The sequence below is a fragment of the Jaculus jaculus genome, chromosome 16 (assembly GCF_020740685.1).
Source record: "Jaculus jaculus isolate mJacJac1 chromosome 16, mJacJac1.mat.Y.cur, whole genome shotgun sequence".
NCBI classification, from domain to species: Eukaryota; Metazoa; Chordata; class Mammalia; order Rodentia; family Dipodidae; genus Jaculus; species Jaculus jaculus.
In genome coordinates, this window is record NC_059117.1 from 27,920,561 (window position 1) to 27,942,834 (window position 22,274).

A 22,274-nucleotide genomic window follows, 5' to 3' on the forward strand; every position below is an offset into this window, starting at 1 on the left:
TACTTGCTCAGATTGCCACATGCACACTTATCTTCGCACATTAAGTGGCCCATTCCCAATAACTTTAAATGGCCTACCATCTAACCAATATTAATGATTTACCTACATATCACCTTCTTTAGCTATAATATTTTTCTATAGTTTTGCAATTTGCATGCTATTTATCATCAAAGTATGTATCTGGAAAAACAGTCTCAATAGAAAATTTGTAGTTCTGAAAACTCTAGATCAATAACTTCCCTTAAACACAAAGACAGAATGGTGATGATGAGATGATTACAGAAGACTCAACAGGATTTAAGGCATCATTTTTCTATGATGAATAGGAAATTGGGTTATATACATACTAAACAATTATGCAAAATACATAGATACATATTTTGGCTAACAGATTTTTGATTAAAATAGAAGGAAAGGAGGAATTTAGACAGAAAATAGGGGAAAGCTATTGTGTAGATGACAACAGTTCAATTTTAATATATTTTATACTTTATTTACTTTATTTAATAAATGAGAGGGAGAGGGGGAGAGAGAGAGAGAAAGAGAGAGAGAGAATTGGCACTAGCCACAGCAAATTATTTCCAGAAGCATGTGCCACCTTGTTCATCTGGTTACATGTTCTTAGGAATCAAACTTAGGTCCTTAGGCTTCACAGGGAAGCAATTCAAAGGATAATCCATCTCTTCAGCCCTTAATTTGATATAGATTTTTCCCTCTTGGATTAAAGTATACAGACAACACTCTTCAGACATGGGAAATGGCTCACATTTAGAAGTGCTTGCTTGCGAAGCTGGCTAGCCTAGGTTTAATTGCCTGGTACACACACACATAAATGAAAATTTTTAAAAAGATGCACAAAGTAGTACACGTGTTTATAGACCATTTGCAATGACAAGAGGTCTTGGTGTCTCTCTCTCTCTCCCTCTCACTTATCTCCTTTTCCGTTCCTTTGTTAGTCTTTCAAATAAATAATAATGATATATTTTAAAAACTAGATTCTTCAATAACACTTTTTTTTCAGAAATTTCAAATAATATTTAGGTGAAAGACAATTACAACATAACAATATTTAACAATTGTGCTCTTTTTTCCTTATTGTTTCACACATGAGATAATCAACTGTACTATTTTATCTCTTGCATGTTAAAGTTTGTAGTTTTCATTACCTTATATTTGATAATATGTGTTAAGAGTAAACCTCTGGTGTGAGCAATGACAAAGACAGAGTGCTTAGCCACTGCTATTTGAAGTCCCCTAGGACTCGGGTTAATTAATGAGACTCATCCTAAGGTTACACATGATCTATTACTTCCTCTAATTAGGAATAATAATCCTGATCATTATACTGGTTAGCTGGAAAGAAGCAAGATGAATGTGCTTAACTATGATTAATAGTCTTCTTTAGGCAGGGGAGACCTCTTCTGTCACTGCATTATATGCAAACTGGGTTGCAACTCAATGCTTTTTCGTGAGATATATATTGTTAAAGCTTTTAGAAAATTAATATCTGGAAGATTTTCTTTTGCTTTCCAAATAAGAAACTACATTGTACTATTTCAAAATTGATAACTAGCTACAAATTCCAGCATGTGTAAAATAAGTGTTAAAGAATTTCTTCTTTTATCTCTTTACAAAACTAAATGAGTGTTTATGAGGATCTAATTCAATATGCAATATCTTGATATGATAATCTGTGCTCATGTTAACTTGACAATTAATACAAAGCAAAAGCCTGTGATTGTAATTACAGTTTTCTATATTTATGGACTTTTTGGCTTGGGTTGACATCTGCATTTGCCTGCTGGGAAGTTTAGCTGGCTAATGACATGAGTGTGAGGAACTTTCCTTACATCTGAGCACCAATGTAATACTTTTACCAACAGCAACAATAATGATGGCACTGGCATCATGTATTGAGGGAATTAAGCCAATTTGTGTAAAATAGTGTTTAGTGTATAATAAGAACTAACAAATGATATCTGCTTCTGACTCCTGAGAAATATCCACCTAAGCACATGTTAACTACACTTGGCTTTCCAATTTAGGCTTCTCTTTCACTAATTTCACTGTAGTAACCCAGAATGTCTAGTAATCTTAATGCAGTTGATATGTGTAATTGAGATATTAAATTCATATATTATTTTCAATAAAATGTCTAAGATCTTATAGCAAAAATTTTCACTATCAAAATTTTAGATATATTTCAAACTTGAAAGATATGAAAGGATTGCTAAATATGGGAGTGGTGTCCAAAAATGACATCCTGACAGTATTGTATAACTGAATTGTATGTTCATAAATATAATAACCTTATGATGCAAAATTGTCTCTTTTTATAATGGACTTTAACAATTCATGTAAGAGACAATTGGGGAAATGGCTTAGCAGTTACAGCATTGTCCTGCGAAGCCTAAGGACCAGAGTTTGATTCCCCAGGACCCACATAAGCCAGATGCACAGGAAGGCACATGTGTCTGGAGTTTGTATGTAGTAGCTAGAGGCCCTGGTGTGCCCATTCCCTCTTTCTCTCTGTCTCGTTCTCTCTCACAGATTAAATGAATAAATAAATAAGATGTTTTAAAAAACTCATGTAAGAGATTCTATTTGTAATATGTTTTATGACATTGAAAAGAGTTATCTCATAATCAAGATCGAAACAATTATTATTAAAATTTCAGCAATAAAAAAAACAATCATTAGGTATGTGCCAGGTACCATTAATTGCACTTGTCAATTAGAGAATAAGAAAGATAACGCACAGTACTGCAGATAAAATGATACAAAATAAAAGACATAATCATTAAAAAATTAAAATAATATACGTTTATATGATATGCACTGAAAGTAAAACTGTGACATAGTCATATGTGTGGCTAGTAGATTCCTTGCACATCCTGAAAATTGCAGCATACTTTTAAGGAAAGACAAACAGTTGAAAAAAGAAATAAAAATTAAAAATTAGTTCCACAATTCTATATGTTGATTTTATTTTGTTCATGCTAGAACTAGAAATACAATGAGTAGACTGAATTCAATATATCATTCCCTCACGTGTCTTATCATGCAAGTGAACAGAAATGTGATCATAGCTTTCTGAAAAGTTTTTCAGTCGCTTGTGTTCTCTTACACCATATATGTTATTTCAGTTTTAGGTAAAAATGAGAAAAATATGGGAAAACTACAATAAATGCTTCATATTTTATTATTCACTTAGGAAGAAAAGTGTCCATATAAATAGGGGGAATAATTTTCCTTTCCTAAAAGACAAAACTTTACAATCAAAATTACTCTCCAAAATCAGGTACATATTGTGGATGGATATATGTGTGTGTTTGTGCGTGTGTGTGTTTGTGATTATAACTGGACAGTGATGTAAAAGCTGTAAATGTCTCGTATGTACACAACCAGTGTGTATACTGGTAGTAATTTTCAAAAATTTTTCAGATCGATGGGCGGCTTTTGCCAATTTTAACTTATATGTGGATCACATATCAATGATTAATCTAACCAGAATGCCATTCTGTCAATCAAATATCAGATTGACATTTTGATAAATTAATAATGCTCATTCTGAACAGTCTACTGAGATATTATCAACGTTAAATAAATGTGTTAATAACTGAGCATATGTCCTTCTCAGAGTACAAATGTAGCAAATACGAAAGCTGCTATAATTTGGATTTAATACACACACACGCGCACACACACACATACACACATACAATACCTGCGAGGCCTAGGAAAATGATCAACATAGCCTAAGCAGGAAGGACTGAGCTGGGATGCCCAGCACCCACAAAGCCGTCTGCCATAGTGGTGGGCATCTGTGATAGCAACACTGGGAAGATGAGACAGGAGATGCCCAGGACTTGAAGGCTAGCTTGCCTACCTGAATCAGTGAGCTTGTGATTCAATGATAAACCCTGTCTCAAAAAATAAGGGGTAGAAAGCTGAGGAAAGCACCTGGTATTGGCATCCACACCCCTGTGCACACATGTGAATGTATACCTATACACGCTCGTGCACCCTGATACATACAAACATGTCCACACCACACACACACACACACACACACACACACACACACACACACACACTCATAAAGAAGAAAACAGTGCAAACCTGCAAGCCTTGTCCGTCCACGGTAACGGAGTTCGCTCTTTGCATCTTATTCCTGTCAGGCGCTTTGTTTGGCTGCTGAGAGCTGCCCTTTTCCTTTTTCGCTGTTGACTGTCTTTCCTGTTGAATAATTGTTTACAAAAGCATTTTAAAAATTTAAAACAAGATAAATATTTTACTAGAAAGAGAAGCTAGAAATTTGGGGCCCAGTTTACTAATTAGGAGTTCATGCTGAGTGGTACAAAGGTGGTTGTTTTCAAGTGGCTCAATATATAGGATAGTTGCCTAACCAAAATGCCGGTTACGGAAACTATGTAAAAGCCAAACTGCAGTTACCCCTAGGTGACCAATCATGAGTCTTTACCACAAGTATTTATAGACTAGACTGCTAGAACTGGATAATCTCACAAAAGCTGGATAAATAGAAATTGGTTCCAATTTAATGAATTTGATGCTGACTGCATAAACAAAGCTTCTAAATGCACATAGGGTTTCTAGTTCAGTGATGCATATAAGAGGTTTTATTTGCACCTAAGAAGGCATGAAGTAAAAAAAAATTCTGTCCTTCCCCCACCTAATGCCTTTGTTTTCCACAGTCAAAAATAGCAATTGTTGTATACTTCTGTCCTCTTCTGCCTCTCTACATTCTTTCTTTGACTTAAACTCATCAGCTTTCATCTGCAGTCCTCAGATTGAAATCACACCCTCCATAGGCTTCCCATGGACACACTGCAGAGGTTTGATCTTCTCCATCTGCAGGAGCAGCTGTTGACAGTGTGATGGCATGGGTGCTTCTCGAACGCTCGCCTCCCTTCTCTCTCATCTCCTTTCCCCCTGCACTTTGCTCCGGCCACTGCCAGCCTTAATTGGCCCTATGGCCTCTTCCTTGGGCCTCTCTTCTTTATCACCTACAATTTCTCACAAGGTGATCCCATTCTCTCCAAAGGCATCCAATTTCAATGTTGTGAAGATGTATAAATGAGTATTTAAAATGCACATTTAATTCCTGAAACTCAGTGCCTATATACAAGTAGCCTTTCTATCTACCCAAATGTGAGCTGAGAACACTTAAAAAATCTTGAGTAACTCCCTCACGAACTCCATCATTACATGATTTAAGCAAGCACTGCCTTTAAAAAAAAAATTGTTGTTATTTTATTTATTTTAGAGTGACAGACAGAGAGAAAGAGACAGAGATAGAGAGAGAGAATGGGCGCGCCAGGGCCTCCAGCCACTGCAAACGAACTCCAGACGCGTGCGCCCCCTTGTGCATCTGGCTCATGTGGGTCCTGGGGAATCGAGCCTTGAACTGGGGTCCTTAGGCTTCACAGGCAAGCACTTAACCACTAAGCCTTCTCTCCAGCTCCTGCCTCTTTTTTTTTTTTAATTATAAGCCAAGATTATCGTAAGCCACACCTAGCGTAGAACTATTTTTCCACCTGTGTCAACCTGTGGTGAATTATTCACTTGCTTTCAATTTCCCTCTCTCTAGTCCAGCTCTAATGTCCTTTTAATGTTCCTTGATGACAATCATGTTATTAATTCAAGGCTATTGTAGTCATTTCACACTCATATAGAAAATTTGCTCTGTATAATTTGGAGGCTTGGTGTTGCCAGCAGGTCTAATGTCACATATCATATATATTTGTATATTCCTGTTAGCCTCTTTTTCATACCAATTATTGCAACCTGAAGTGGTAAAGATTTGATTTTTTTAAGGTCAGTCTTCCCTATTTTAATCAAAGTTTGGTTTACTTATCTATGTCAGATTTTGATCAGTGAGAGACAAAATTCAGAATAAATAATAAGATAACATCTAATCTTTAAAATAACATTTAAAAAAAACTGCTGTAAGCATTGTGTCCAGGATTCTTTGGTTGTATCTATTTTTGATATAAAAAAATCAATCATCCTGATTGATTAGCAATGTCTGATTGTGGGAGCTTTGTTGCCACATATTTTGTTTCTTCTCCCTCCAGCTGCTTCTAAGAATAGCATTTTGCTTTATTGATTTTTAATTTAGGAATATATTGTTGTGTAACCTTAAATGTTATATATATTGGGGTTAGAAGCATCAGAAAATTTCTTGGGCCAAAATAAATACCAATCAGTGCATTTATTTTAACTTGCAATTGAGGATGCAAAAGAAGTGAATATATTTTGTATGTGGTGGGATAAAAAGATGGCATAATAGGTTTCCTGTTTTTCAAGTTTTTGAAAAATGTTTTGCTTTCATATCAGTATAATTTTAGGCAAAATATTCATTTTTAAAGAAAATGTTTTTTGTAAGCTTGCAAATTACAATTTTACCCACAGTTTCTAACACTGCAGTGCATAAGAGGATTCAATTATAGGATGAGGTTTGAAATCAGAAAACCTGTGTTGAATCTCATCTTTGCTATTTAGTTATTATGTAGAGGGAATACTATGCATATTGAAGATAACTCTAACTTGTTCTCAGAGTATGTTGAATGTAATTTAGTATAAAATCTATTAAGTTGATAACATTTTGCCTAGGAATAGCCAGTACACAAATGCTATGAATGATATAAAATAGGTATGTTTTCTATTGGTATGCATATTTATATGTGAAATACCAAGCAGTTATATTTCCAAATGCTTATAAATGAAAAAAATACTAGTGTGTTAGACACAAGCTCAGTGCTTATCTTTGAAAATTCATAATCTAGGTTAGAAATTTGCTTTAAAACAATGTAATTTAGGAGTATGGAAATAGTTTACTTGAATTTCTTTAATGTAGATATATAAAACATGAGAATAAAACTCAGGGCTCTGAAGGACATACTTCAATGCAATGATTCTGTCATACACATTGTTATTCAGCATTTAGTTTCTAATGTTTAAAATTTATAAGGATTAGTTACTTTGGAACCAGGTTCTTGTATCAGGTTATATATACCCATAATGCTGAGAGTTAAAGTCAAAAAACATATATCTGTAAAAAGTTAACAAATACTCTATTTTTCTAATTGGTGGTCCTGAATAGAGCTGGAAAAATTCCTGCATGGTAAGACTTTCCAACTAACAGAGTTTGTAATGGAGAAATGTCTTCTAATCTTTCCAAGGAGTCTTTCCTCTGAATCACCTGGGAAGGTGATTTCAAAATGTTTTAGAAGACAAAATTGTGAAAAAGCAAACAGAACTCCTTTAAAGTCTAAATTGAGTTTTCATTTAGCCACATTTAATTTTTGAAATCTGGATTAATCATGCAATTATATATAGTCTGATACATGCTAAAATCATCAACTCAGGACTAAGGGGGTAGTTTGGTGGTGTAGAATTTGTATGGTATATGTGTACAAAGTGAAGATGTAGGTTCCCAGGATTGTACAATAATCAGTATATAAGTTGTTACATATATTTTGGTATCCAACCTACCTAATATTAAAATAGTGAGCATTCATTTATACACACATATCCAGTTACTAGGTTATATCTTTGTTCAGGGGAATATAATCATTGGTAGAATTTTTATAATTTATCAAGGCTGAAAGTAAAATAATAGACTCACAATTGTTTATTTTTCACAGGGTTTTCTTATCATTACACTCATTTCTTCAATGTTTATCTCCAGTGTATATAGAAATTTTTCTGGGATATTTACAATACCTTCAGCAAGCAATGTAAGAGCAAAGAGTAGTCGGAATCAGGGTTTGAAGTCCAATGGAAAATCTTCCTATTCTTTCTGGTCACAGGAGGGATAAGGAAGAAGAAAGAGTTGCATACTTGGAGGACGTCACCTGCTGATCTCATGGGTTAATTAGTCCTGACTGGCAAAGCTCTGAGTCTAATGAGGTATTTAAGAAAGTTAAATCCCAATATTTGAGTTATTAAACAGTTTTAGGAAGGGCCCACCCATGTTGTTATACATCGTCATCCAGGACAAACCACTTCATGAATGAAGGGGGATGATATTTACTATTTAACCCTCAGAATCTTAAGCCACAAATTAAGAAGAGCATCCTTCTGCCAGATAATTTATTCTACTTTAAAAAAAAAAGTGTGTGGTAAAATTCGTATTTTAATCAGTAAAAATTATTCAAATGTTGAAAAGGACTATTCTAAAAATCATGAAGGAATATAGCATATAAAATTAAAGGAATAGAAAAAGCAGCTATTGTTATTGGTACACTTTCAAATATCAGGCATTCCTGTTTGTTCTATAGATATTTAAATACGGAATTCTGTGTTTTGTGATCCTTGGACTCCACAAGTTACCTGCCCCATCTTGACAGGGGAACATATTGTATTAGAATTCCAAACGAATCATCATCATAATAATCAGAGAAGAAAAGCCTACTGCGCCACTCAGAGAAAACAGAGAATTGAAATAAATGGAATAAAAAGACCTCCCTTTGAAAATGTGCTCTAAAAATTTCGTTTTCTATATCATGCTGATTCCCAGAGGTAGAGTATTTGTACACTGGCGAGAACTGCTCTCACAAAAGAGCTGTCTACGACAATACTTAAGCTGCTGTTATTGATCATCTGACAACTAAGAGCAGCAAGTGATGATTACCTCACGCATGGGATTTTCTCCTTTTTGTGCAATCTCAGCATGGGGGGACAGGAAGCTACAAAGCACCTGGATTCTTAAAAAGCTATGAGGAGTGCTTTGCAGCCAATACAGCTCACTTGGATCCCGAAACTCGCTACTCTTTGCCTGAAAGGGATGGCAGCCCTTTCTTACATGGATGTGAAGTCACTAAAATCTCCAAGAATCTGGAAATCTTAACCCACACAATCATGTACGTGTTTACAGTATTTCCTTGACCAGGATCATCAGGGCTCCCACACTGAAAAGTTCCAAGACACCAACCTACTGACAGCCGCAAAGCTACACACTGACAAAGTAGAGATTTATTATGGTATCTGAATATTTTATTGGCTAAATTTATTATAAAAATGACAAGGGCTCTAAATCTACTAGGTATTATGAGAAGTTGCAGCGAAACCTATTTGTTGACAGTAAAATAGTTTATTATAAGTTATATAGCATTAAGCAGAGATACCATAAATGATTTTTTTAAAGAATTATGACATTCTTTGTTTATTTTAACTATGACAAGAAGTGAGATGGTCAAAATATTTCACATTATAACATTATACAACAAAATGTTATACTATTATTCTCATTTCAAAATAAACTTGCATCTGGTATAGAAATATTTCTTCTCCACTAACTCTGTTATTATCACTCTCTACTACTAGTTGCTTTATTTACCTATGTCTATATTATATCCCAAAAGAGCTAACAGAATGCTTCTCATAATTTTGTAAAAATCTGAAGGGAGATGTGTGTAGGCACTTATTGTAACTGTAATATATCAATATGCAATTACATAATCAGTTGCCATGTAGAGTTAACATCATTTTTTTTTTCTGAAGAGTAATGCTCTTAGTTTTTATTTTCAAAATATTTTAAATTTGCTCTTTTATACTATTTTTGCTGAAACTATATGATATTTATCTTTTTGTCACTACTATCAATACCTAAGAAATAAGATTTATAAGAGTAATGACTCCTCTATTTAATTTTTTATATTTTTATTTAGTATAAACTTTGTATGATTTAATGCCTGAACATTTCCATTTCTTAATTTAAACATGTATTTAGTATAACAAATATAAGAAATGCTTTGGGCAAAAGTGTGGGCTTAGGGGTCAAGTTCAGGTTTTGTTTCGTATTAGTGGGCAAGCTTATGCAAGTTATTTACCATTGCAACATCATCATTTACTTCACCGTAAATTAGGAAGATGTATGCAAAGATAAATGGAGACAATGATGAGAAATGTACTGGGGAAAAAGTAAAATTCAGTAAAGGGCTGAAAATTTTAAAGTACAAGTAACGCCTTAAGGCATGTTCTCATTAAGCTTACCGTGTGTGTGTCACTAGGACTGTATGCTGGAGAGAGTGGAGGAGGTGGGTAAGACGTACCAACAGAATTTTGGTCGTTTACTAAGCCATTGCAACTGGGAATATCTGGTGCCATGGTATTCAATATGTCCTTGCAGAGATAGGATGATATGAAGCAGGGGGTCGGTGGGGGGGAGTGAAATCTAGCTTTCAAGGACCTCATAGTGCTACTCATCTCATAAACTTGAAGGCATACTTTGATGAGGCGTGATTCACATGTCTTGGCTTTCACATACAACACAATGTTCATACTTTCTCCACTTGATTTTAATAAGTGGTTGCTAACCTCAAAATGCATACTTAAGAAAATATGACTGGACATAAAAAAGTTTAACAATGTATAAATCTGATCTGGGTGAATGGACCAGCAGTTAAGGTGCTTGTCTGCAAAGCCCAATGACCCATACAGAGCCGGATGTACAGAGCGTGTATGCATCTGTAGTTCGCTTCAGCTGCTAGAGGCCTTGGCATGCCCATTCTCTCCGTCTCCAAATAAGTAACAATATTTTTAAAAAGAATGAACAAAGCCACATCTAAAAAAACTCAAGTTTGGTCATGCACTAGTTTATGAACCACTACAAAGGATCATGGTGTGTGAGTCACTTTCAAGTGTGTGGGGTGTATGTGTATGCACGTGCGTGTGCAGGCCAAAGTCAACAAAAGAGGTTGTGCACTTTCATTCTACACCTTATTCTCTGAGGCAAGATCCATTCCTGAACCTAGAGGTCATCAATTAGGCTGGACTAGCTAGCCAGTGAGCCTAAAGATTCTCTGTTTCCCCAACTCCAGTGCTGGGATACACAGGCACACATCACTAGGGCCAATATGTCTACATGGGCACTGGTGATCAGAACTCAGGCCCTCATGTTTGTTCAAACAGCATTTTACCCACTGAGCCATGCCCTCGTCCTACAGGCATACTTCAAAGGCTTATTTTAAGGCAAACAGCAGTGGACACTTCAGTCCACTCCTCTGTCCTAATGGGGTCTTGTGACTCAGAGGATTGCACCATCCCACTCACTAACTTAGGGCTGTAGCCACTTCCCTCTACATCATAGATTTGTGCATGCTTTTAGTTGGGTGGAACCAGAGGGTGGTTTCTCTTTTATGTGTACATATGCTACATACATACATACATACATACATATATATATATATACATACACATACATACACATACCTATATATATATACATATAATATATATATATATATACACACACACACATACATACATATATAATTTAAAAACATGTAGAACATATTATCCCATCACTGTACATATTGAGTTTCATTTCCAAATATCAGAATATGGATCAATACAATATGAAATTAATATTAATATATCACTGAGCCAGCTCAAAAGCATCATTATACTAATATAATACTTGTGTATCATTTAGTTACAAATAAGAAAACATATTACACACCTCAGGAACAGAACCTCCAGAAGTGGGCAGATTCTGCTGAAAAAGAAAAGTTTATATTAAAGCTGATAATAACCTCAAGCTGAAAACAGAATATCAATGAATATACTTACTGCTCTCTGCTTCATGAAGATAACTAAATGAAAAAAAAATACAGATCTCTCCCCTTACATTAAAGAAACGTGTATCTTTTCATTAAATATGAATAGTCTAGAAAGTGATGGCTAGATTGTAAAACTATTTACAATCTTTTTTTTTTTTTTTTTTTAAGCCCAGCTTCATCTAATCAGACAACATTTTTGACAACCATTTTTGGCCAACTTCTCAGGTGTTTCCAGTAGGTCATGGCATCAGCACACTGGAAGAACTCATATTCAGCTGCCATAAACCTTCATATGTAGATGCCACTGACTTTTCAATTTGCCTTTATCTGCCATGCCGGGTATGGTGGCACAGGCCTTTATGAGGTACAGAGAGAGAGAGAGAGACAGAGACAGAGACCGAGAGAAATTTGTGTGCTAAGACTTCCAGCCACTGCAATCAAACTCCAGACATGTGTGTCACCTTGTAAGTGTGTGTGAAGTTACAAGCTTGTGTCACCTTGTGTGTCTGGCTTATGTGGGATCTGGAGAGTCGAACATGGATCCTTAGGCTTTGCAGGCCAGCACCTTAACTGTTAAGCCATCTCTCCAGCCCTCAGTATTTATATTTTTAATACATCTCTTGTTTCTTTCTAATAATTCTGTGTTATTTCAGGAGGTAAGAATCACTAAAAGCATTGACTTTACATTGTGATACTCTGAAAATCAGAAAATGTCCTCCATTAATATTAGTAAACATACATTTACAGATATTCATATATAACTAAATAGGTGGCACAGCTTTTACTTAAGAATGAGAATTTGTAAGAAGAGAAGGTAACACAGACACACACACACACACACACACACACACACACACACACACACGCAAAGCTTCCCCACCCCCTGGCAGAGGGTTGTAGAATATTTGGACAGTTAGATGGGAGACTACAACCCATGGTGTGTTCCTAAAAAGAAGGGACAACTCAGCATGTTCCATCTTCCTTCCCAGTTTTAAGCCTTGTCAAGATGAAAAAGACAGATGCCACATCACTGTGGTGGATATAAATACATCTAAGGGTGCAGACGTTGAGTACCTTACACAGTAGAATACTAAGAAGGTATCAGGCATGTACAGAACACATGAAGGAAGGCATTCACTTCAGGCACGGAAACCCTCTGGCACCATCATGGTCACGCAGCACCGGGATGGACAATGAGAACCTAAGTTTCCCGAACATGACCCAGAAAGAAAATGATCCAAAAGTTATAACAGTGATGTCACTAGACATTTTGAGGAAAAGGAATGGAGGTACAGAAGTGGGAGACAGCTAACAAATCATTCTGTAATGGAGGCTTAGTATCTGTTCTCAAAAATAAGGACAAAGACTGTGGAAAATAAGTATAGAGTTTGAGAAGGAATTGTTAATGTGATATACATGGGGTTATTAAAAAGTGCACTTTCAGAGAAGACAGAGCCAACAGCAACAAGTATTTCACTTTATATAAAGATGTTCCCCCAAACCAAGGCCCGATGGTAGAGAAATCAAGGTGTGAATTTGTATATTTACCAAGTTCTGAAATGTAAAAAACAAACAAGCAAACAAAAAAACATACAAGGACCAAGAATGTAATACAGATATAGACACCATATCTAATGTCATAAAATCAAAGCCATGTCATGTTGAAAAAATAAAAAAATAACATATCACTTTATTAAAATATGTTGCAGGAAACAGAGCAACTTCCTTCAGACTGCTACCATGTGCATGTGGAATGGATAACTTCTGGATATCCATACATCCAGCCTTTCTCTTTCTGAGATCAGAAAAGAGATGACCCAGTTACTATTAGGAACATTGACTGAGTTTTGTTGGCAGCGAGTGGGAAGATAAAGAAGATGAGGAAGTAGAAATTTTCTGTTACTTCACTGAGCATGGGAAAGTAGTAATTAAGGGTGAGAAAGGCAACATTGAAAGTCCAGCTGAGACTGGATGGCATAAAAGTGCCAGCAAGGAAAATATTAGCCCTAAGAATTTTCTGTGGCAACGTTGTACCTTTGGAAAACAACACGAGATATTGCTCACAAATAAAGATGATGAAAACATCAGGTTTATGAGCTCATTTGCAATTTAAATGAATAAGAATATATGGTTTTCTGTTTTTTTGTGATGTCACTGTTTGTGAAGGTTTTTTTAAATAACTAAGCAGGACTATCAATGGAGATAGATGTGTATGAGTATATTAAATTAGCATACTCATTAGCATCTTCTGGTGTTACAATGGAGTGTTCAGGTTGAAAAAAATCAAGTAGAAATTCTTAAGAAATGGAATAAGACACCATACTACTTTTTCTAATCTCTGTACATATTTTTCTATATTGAGTTTGAGCTCAATAATTGTTTCACTTTTTGAAAATTAGCTCTAGTGTGTAATTCTAAATGTGATATATTTTTAATCTGAATTAATATAGAACTGTGTATCTTTTACTTAATCAAATGGGAAGTGTGACTATGTTAGAATGTGACTGACTTTATTTAATCAGTATATTGTTAATATTAAATAGAATACACAGATCAGATAATTAGTTTAAAAGATACATTTGCCTCAGGGTACTTATTAAGTTCAATCTAATATGAAAGATTTTTAAAAATTCTATTAGTCTTAAGTATAAGGATAATTCTTGTCTTCATATTTTCTAATGTGTAATCATTTTAAATTGACAGTTTAATCCAAATTGTCACAGGAAAAGGAAAAATCTTTGGTGGAGATTATTGGAGGTTGAGTTAGTTAAAATGTAATAGGAATACAGTGCTCACATTAAAAAGGTCATCAGTTATTTCAGGATTAAAGAAAATTAAGATAATTAGGTCTTACATACAAAAGTTCATAGTTTTTAAAAACTTGCTTTCACAGTTATGATCATATTTAATCTCCTCCTAATGCAAGCTACTGGCTACTGATTTTTTTAGATTAGGAAGCTACAAATTAATAAGATTGAATGATTACTGCACAAAATTAAAGTTAGAAACAAAAAACTACTTTACCAAACAATACTTTAATATTATAACACCAAAAGGTATGGAATTTTTAAGCTATATTTTAGGAGCAAAGGATTAGTTTAGTAGTAAACACCGACCATGCATACAAGCCACTGAACTAGATAATCAGTGTCATATGTGTATATATATATATATATATATATATATATATATATATATATATATACACACACATATATATATGTATATATATATATGTTTATATATATATGTGTGTGTGTGTATATATATGTGTGTGTGTGTGTATGTATATGTGTATATATATGTATATGTATATATATGTATATGTATATATATATGTATATGTATATATATATATATATATATATATATATATATATATATATATATATGTATGTATATATACAGTTACTTTGGGAAGAACATGATTTGGAAATAAAATAAAATAAATTTAAAATATCATGAAAGCACACCCAAAAATTGTATATATGGCATTTCCAATATGATGTGGCTAAAAGGGCAAGTCAAACAGGTTGACTTATCACAACTCTTAGTAAAGTATTACACATGAAGTAACCAAATAAAACGATTTAAGAAGCTGGTCTCTCATGATATGTAATTGCGTATATTAGGCATAAAACATAAAAGAGATGTAAAGAAAATATCAAATTAATTGTAGAAAAATATTCTTCATCCAGTGGCATCTGCCTTACCTGGAGAGTTATTTTTTAATTTGTAAGTTTTTTTGCTTACATATGAGAATGTAATGCACTGAAGGTATATATAGGTTATAAAATCTAACTGTGGTTATATTATCCATGAATTTTGTTTTCATATTTCAATTTCATAATATTTTTTTTCCCAAGGTAAAGTCTCACTCTAGCTCAGACTGACCTGGATTTCACTATGTAGTCTCAGGGTGGCCTCGAACTAATGGTAATCCTCCTACCTCTGCCTTCTGAGTGCTGGTATTAAAGGTGTGTGCCATGTCCAGTCTCAATTTCATAATTTTGGAGTCTTATTATTTGGGGCTTTAAATAGTGTGTGTGCAGTTACACAAATATAAGGCAATAGATGTGAATGATGTGAATGGGAAGTGATTCTTCAACCAGTACTGCTTCAGTCAGTATCTTTTAGCAAAGTTTATTTCACTGTCTTAGAAATTCATTAATTGGAAGGGCTACAGATTTTCTTATTTATAGATACTCCAATATTTTTAAGTAAGATAAATATAAAAATGAAGCTTTCCCTCCAATAAGATGATACAAATCAGTCATATGAAAACTTACTATTTTGGACAGTAGAACATACAGGAGCCATAGATTGTTACCAGAAAGTTTTCAGTGTCAGGAATGAGATACCGTCCAGTGAATAGTTGGCCAGGGAGGTTCCCAATGCCCCCAAAACATTTTAGTCCATTGCCGAGGCCCTTAGTTTCCCAACAAGAATAGATGGTAAGACCCTATTGCTCCAGACTCACATACTTGGGCTTCAAGGTCACTGAAAAATCCTGTTGGAGCTAAGCTGTAAATCTCTTCCATGTAGACCAGTTGACAGAAAGATGGGAAAAGCCATACTGCATACAGTTACATGGGAAAGAGAAAAAAATCACCAGTGAAGATACTCAACAGTGGACACTGCAAGCCTTATATTTAGTCAGATGAGCCAACAGGTGCAATAGTGGCATGTCTGTTATGGGAGAAACCAAACAACCTCTTAATTTGACTGTAGTCCTACTCCATGGGAGGGAATACATCTCTGATACTGAAAACCTACAACAGGGGTAGTTATGAGCCGTAGGGGTTTAAGCTATGCTGCTGTCTGGCTAAATGTATATACTATGGTCACCAAACTGTCCATTAAGCACTTCTCTTAATGTTCATGCTCATATACTAATGCTACTCTCACTTTTGATAGAGGACCTTCTCTTTTCAGATGGCAGTGACCTTGGGATGACTCAGAAGGCACTGTGGTGCTGAGAAGTGACAGAGGAGTGCTCAGCACTGAAATATCTCAAACATACCTTCCATGGTTCAGGGTCCATTGCGGACGAGGGGGTGGAAAGAATGTCGGAACCAAAGGAAGTGTAGGCCTCCTTACAAAATGCTCCTCCAGACACAAGGTGGCCTGGATATCCATGACCTTATAGTGCCCGACACTACCTACACAAGACCATCATAACAGGAAGAAAAGATCATGACATCAAAATAAAAGAGAGACTCATTGAGAGAGGGAGGGGATATGATGGAGAGTGGAGTTTCAAAGAGAAAGTGGGGGAAGGGAGGGAATTACCATGGGAGGCTGTTTACAATTATGGAAGCTGTCAATAAAAAAGCAATTAAATCTTCCGGGCGTGGTGGCGCACGCCTTTAATCCCAGCCCTCGGGAGGCAGAGGTAGGAGGATCGCTGAGAGTTCGAGGCCACCCTGAGACTCCATAGTGAATTCCAGGTTAGCCTGGGCTAGAGTGAGACCCTACCTTGGAAAAAAAAAAAAAAAAAAAAAAAGCAATTAAATAAGTCAAAAGTAAATAAATACAAATAAAGCCTTTTAGAAGACATATGCATATTCCTTTTTATTGTCCAGGGTCTCTTGTATAACTACCTGTTATCTAGCCTTAATAGTGATTTAATAGCAAGAGATTTTTACTGTGATTATTTCACTCTCCTCAGTTCACAAATGCTGATACCCATTCTATTATAACACTTATTTAGGCAAATCATAGGATTTTGACAGCAGGGTACTTAAGAGAAGGAGGGGAAGCTCTTTAATCTCTCTCTCTCTCTCTCTCTCTCTCTCTCTCTCTTTCTATCTTTATCTCTCTATATCTCTATCTCTCATACAACAAAACTTTCAGGACCCCTAAACCTGCCTAATAAAATGGATATTTGAAAACTTAAGGGATAACAAAGGTTTTTAAGATCTCAAAAGTTATTGGCAACATAGATTTTTAACTATAAAATTACTCTGAAAGAACAAAAACATACATTTCTAATGTGTAATTCACTTATTTAATTATTTCATTAAAATGTCACTAGACAACAGAATGGTGGCTCAAGCCTGTAATACATGTTACTCAAGTGTGTAAGGCAGGAGAACTGCTGTGAGTTTCAGGCCAGCCTAGGCTAGCAAGTAAGTTTGAAGTCAGCCTTGACCACAATGAGAACCTGTCTTAAAAACTTTTATTAAAAGTTTTTAAATTATTTTTTAAATTTTATTTATTTATTTTATTAATTAGTTTTGGACTCAGTGAATACAGTCAAGTTAGTACCATTGGTAGCCTCTTCCCTGTCCTCCCCACTCCCCCTTGCCCTCCTTGTTGGGGTATATGGGCCATGCATTGTGGAGTTAGCCCATAGTTATGGGTAGAAGGAAATGTCTCTGTATATCATGACCCAACATGTGGCTCTGACATTCTTTCTGCCCCCTCTTCCACAAATTTCCCTGAGCCATGTTGGATTCATTTTAGGTCTGCTTCAGTGATGAGGTCTTGGAAGCCTCTGTGTCTCTGGATCTCTGGTTTGGTAGGAGGTGATTGTGCTCTGTGTCAATCTTCTTCACCCTTGTGCTGGTTAAGAATGTTTTTAAGTTACTAGAAATGAATAACTGTTAGATCATCCTTAGGGCTTGCAAGATTATTGTAACTTTAGAGAGTTGAAATACTGTGCTTTAATTTATATTGAAGTTCTTTATTACACACTTGTAGAATAATTTGGAAAAATCACTCTACCTTTCAACAAAAATTCATTCTCCTCTCCCATTTTTTTCCTTTCTCGTTGTTTTTTTTTCCATTACATTCATGTACATTCCCTAATTATGCATCATATAATACTACTATCATTTATGCAATGCAGGGCAAAAATGAAGAAGTGATTGTAGAGCATGGCTATTGAGAAAATTGTCTACATTTTACTACTAAATTTCTTAAGCACCTTAAGGATGACCTTATTTCAAAGTACACTGAACACTCTCTTTTGAAAAAAAAGGACAACACATCATATGAAACATTAGAGTTCTCTCTAAACACTATAAAAATATTTTATTAACACAAGAACAGGAATGATTTCTTTAGCTTCTTCTAACTACTCAGCAAGAATGGACCAGTTGACACTGTTCATCTTGAAATCGTTTATGTTGCTCACAAGCTGATTATAACTCAGCTATTTAAATTAAGACTTATATGGTAATATTAAGGCTATTGAAGAGAAAGACTGAATGATCCAAGAGAGGAGATGGATTAGAAAGATTGATGGAGGAAATGGGAACTTAATAGAAATGGAGCACACTACGGAGAAAGAAAAAAAAAATCTCTTACTTTCCTTTTCAAAGACTGAGTAAGAAAATAATAAAATTGAGAGGAAAATATGAGTGGGACCTGATAAGTAGAATCACAATGTTCAAAACTCATTTCCATATTGACTGTTGATAATTTCAAAAATTTTTTTTAGGAAGCTTGCTTTACATGTAAGTAGAAGAATTTATAAGTCTGTGTATGTATAATTATGTTTGTGCATGTTCAGGATAGGGTTTGAATATAGTGAGTGGTTTGTAAATAGCCCCCCAAAAGAACATCATAAAGTAGTATCTATACATTCTATATCTATAAGCTTAATTTACAAATTTATTCTGTTATGTTGGCTTTCCTCTATATAAAACATGAGATAGTTCTAGTAATGTTATTGTTTACTACTGCATTCCCGAACCCAAGTCATTTAGATAATGAAAGAATATCGATAAGGATATTTACAGTCACTGCTTAGATTTCCTTTTCATCATCCTGGAAAGAAACTGAATTAAAAACAGTTTATAATACAATTTACTCTTATACTTTGTCCCTCTAAGTATTCACTGATTTCGTGCCAAAACATTTTCTAACCAGGTTTAAAATCCAGTTCTGTACTCATGTTAGGCAATTCAATTGAGTTAAAAACCTACAATGACTGCCAGTCAACCTTAACATGAACTTTCATTATGTGCATGTAATTAATTGGGCCCAATGAACAATATCAGTACTGAGTTATAGACTCTTTTCCCCTGACCATATAATTATAATATAATTACCCACAGGATATCAGGATGATGCAGAAGCTTTCCTCTAAATGTGCCCTCATTAGAAAACAAGTCTCAGTATACATTTATTCAATCAGTGTGAATTAATTAAAATGTTAGTGGAATACAGCAGAGTAGCAGTGAAGAGTATCTGACATCTATTAAGAGACTATCACTTGAGGTCTTCATGCAGTTTATGCTTAACCTCATTTAGCTCAAATAAGAACTCTGTCCTGTAGTTTACCTACACTCAGTTTACAATGAAATCTGAGTAAATGAATCACTATGTGTTAGTGTTTTTGAGAAGCATGTGGCATACAATCACCAAAAAAATCTTGAAAGTTTGGGTAGGATTCTAGATTCACCATTATTCACTGATAATTCTATAAAGTTATATTCATGTGAGCGAATATATTTGGTGAAGAAAAAAAAAATCATTTCAAGCTTAATAGTACCTAAACAATTACTTGTTAATCTCACCTTTTTATATGTAAATCAAAATTATAATTATGACATAGTTTTCATATATGGTTTTGAAGATATTAATCAAAATTAATTAACCAAAAATTAAAAAAATATTTTTGTCTCTTAATCTAGTATTTCCAATACTTAAGGTTTTAGAAACTATTTCAATAGTATATTTTCTTTAGGGAGAACATATGTATATATCTAAGAATATATATTCTTTTTAAAAGGATGCATGATATATCTTACCACACATTAAAAGTATATTAAACATGGCAAAATAATAAGTGCATAAGGGAGTATATCTGATGCATACCCCCACAAGAAGTTTTGGTCCATGCACAGCATTCTATCTTAAAACTACCTACATGTGTTTCTCTAGGACTTGACATATGGTTATACTGAATACAAACGTGTTGAATAAATGAATAAATAATCATCACACAAATGAATACTCAACATTAAACAAGAATAATGTCATGAATAATAAGCACTGTTGCAAAGAGTTGTAATGAAACATAAGAAATAAACAAGTTTTTAAGTTTCTAGAATTTTAATTTAGAAATAGACTTTACTGGTTATGTATAGCTGAGCATCTGACATTCATTCTTAGAAACAGATAAATACTGCTTTATAATGAAAAAATTGAATGAGTACTGAAAAAGTTTAGGCCAACCTCAAATTACTGTTATGGGTGATCATAAGGGTAAAATTTCTAATCAACTCAGAAATAGTTGCATTTTTTCAATAATTATTTACTATGTCAAATGTTCTGAAGATCTGTTTTTCTTATTATCTGGAAGAATATTTTACTGAGATTTTAGATGCATCTTTCTGAGAACTAAAAATGAAATTATGAAAAAATTGACATTATGCTATAGGCAAACTCACAGACACTCCCTCATATGTTTGCTTTATTTGAAACACAAACATTTTCTTACAATTTTGTTAATAATTATATGTACCTGTATTTTCTCAGTAAAAATATTGTAGGTAAATTGTGTTCATTGAAGCATCAAATTAATTAAGAATAGCTATTACCAAAAAACTCACAAAGGTTCTAAATAAAAAAATGAGCAATTTTTGGATGCTATTTTGTAGAAAATATAAATTTTCATTTTCTGATCTAACCTAAGACTTATGAGCATTTAAGATAATTTACATGTATGAGTGTGATAACACCAACATTTTAAAATAAGACTTTTTAATAAGATTTAATATGTAAAGGAGCATAACTTGATTCTTCTTAGAATTCTGAGGTGTTACCTAGCTTTATGTTACATATGAGACATATATAAAATCCCATTCAGGGCTGGAGAGATGGCTTAGCGGTCAAGCGCTTGCCTGTGCAGCCTAAGGACCCTGGTTCGAGGCTTGATTCCCCAGGACCCATGTTAGCCAGATGCACCAGGAGGAGCATGTGTCTGGAGTTCGTTGGCAGTGGCTGGAAGCCCTGGTGCACCCATTCTCTCTCTCTCTATCTGCTTCTTTCTCTCCCTCTCTGTCACTCTAAAATAAATAAAAATGAACAAAAAACATTAAAAAAAATAAAGCAAAATCCCATTCATTGGAAATTTATATAATGAAAACATAACCACAAGCTTCTCAAAATTTAGTAATAACTATAAAATGTTGCAAGTTCTGTTTCAGAATCTAAATATATCCTAAATTGACATTCATAAACTTAATTTAAAAGCACATATTTGAAATCAAATTTTATTAATTTATAATAATAAAATTCATTTGTGAATGAACAAATATTAAAAATAAGTCTATTCATATCTACTTTAATTTTTGCTTGATATTTTTGTCATTGATTCATTTTCTTGTTTACTTAGAAGAAAGACTGATAACTTAGAGAGTAAAAGCGAATGAGAGGGTATTCATTCACTCAGCAACTATTGATTTAGCATCTAGTCTGTGGCAGAATTAAATTAGGCACGAGAGATAAAGTGATGAACCCCTTGGGTGTGGGTGACAGAAACAATAGTGTGGTAGTCACTGAGCACAGGCAATCATGTCACAAGCATTTAAAGTTCAGTTCCTGCTGTCATGACTCTATAGCTTGCGATGTCGGACATGGAACAGGGTATTTATCACATGCCCTAAGTTATATTTTTGTACAGTTATATTTTTGCTATAAAGTAAAAACCTATAGAAGAGTTTCACAACC

At 34.3% G+C, this 22,274-nt stretch overlaps 1 protein-coding gene across 8 annotated transcripts in view; it reads right to left on the minus strand.

Annotated features, from left to right (window-relative positions):
• The window catches only part of Dgkb (diacylglycerol kinase beta), a 690,706-nt gene that overhangs the window by 437,413 nt on the left and 231,019 nt on the right, over positions 1-22,274 (minus strand). For 6 of the 8 annotated variants that reach the window (XM_045135964.1, XM_045135963.1, XM_045135965.1 and 3 more), the window contains 2 exons: positions 11,489-11,524; positions 4,123-4,239 (listed from right to left, as the gene is read on the minus strand). In XM_045135964.1, the coding sequence (XP_044991899.1) occupies positions 4,123-4,239; positions 11,489-11,524 (153 nt within the window). The remainder of the gene's footprint in view (positions 1-4,122; positions 4,240-11,488; positions 11,525-22,274) is intronic. The other 2 variants (XM_045135969.1, XM_045135967.1) reach the window with 1 other exon arrangement.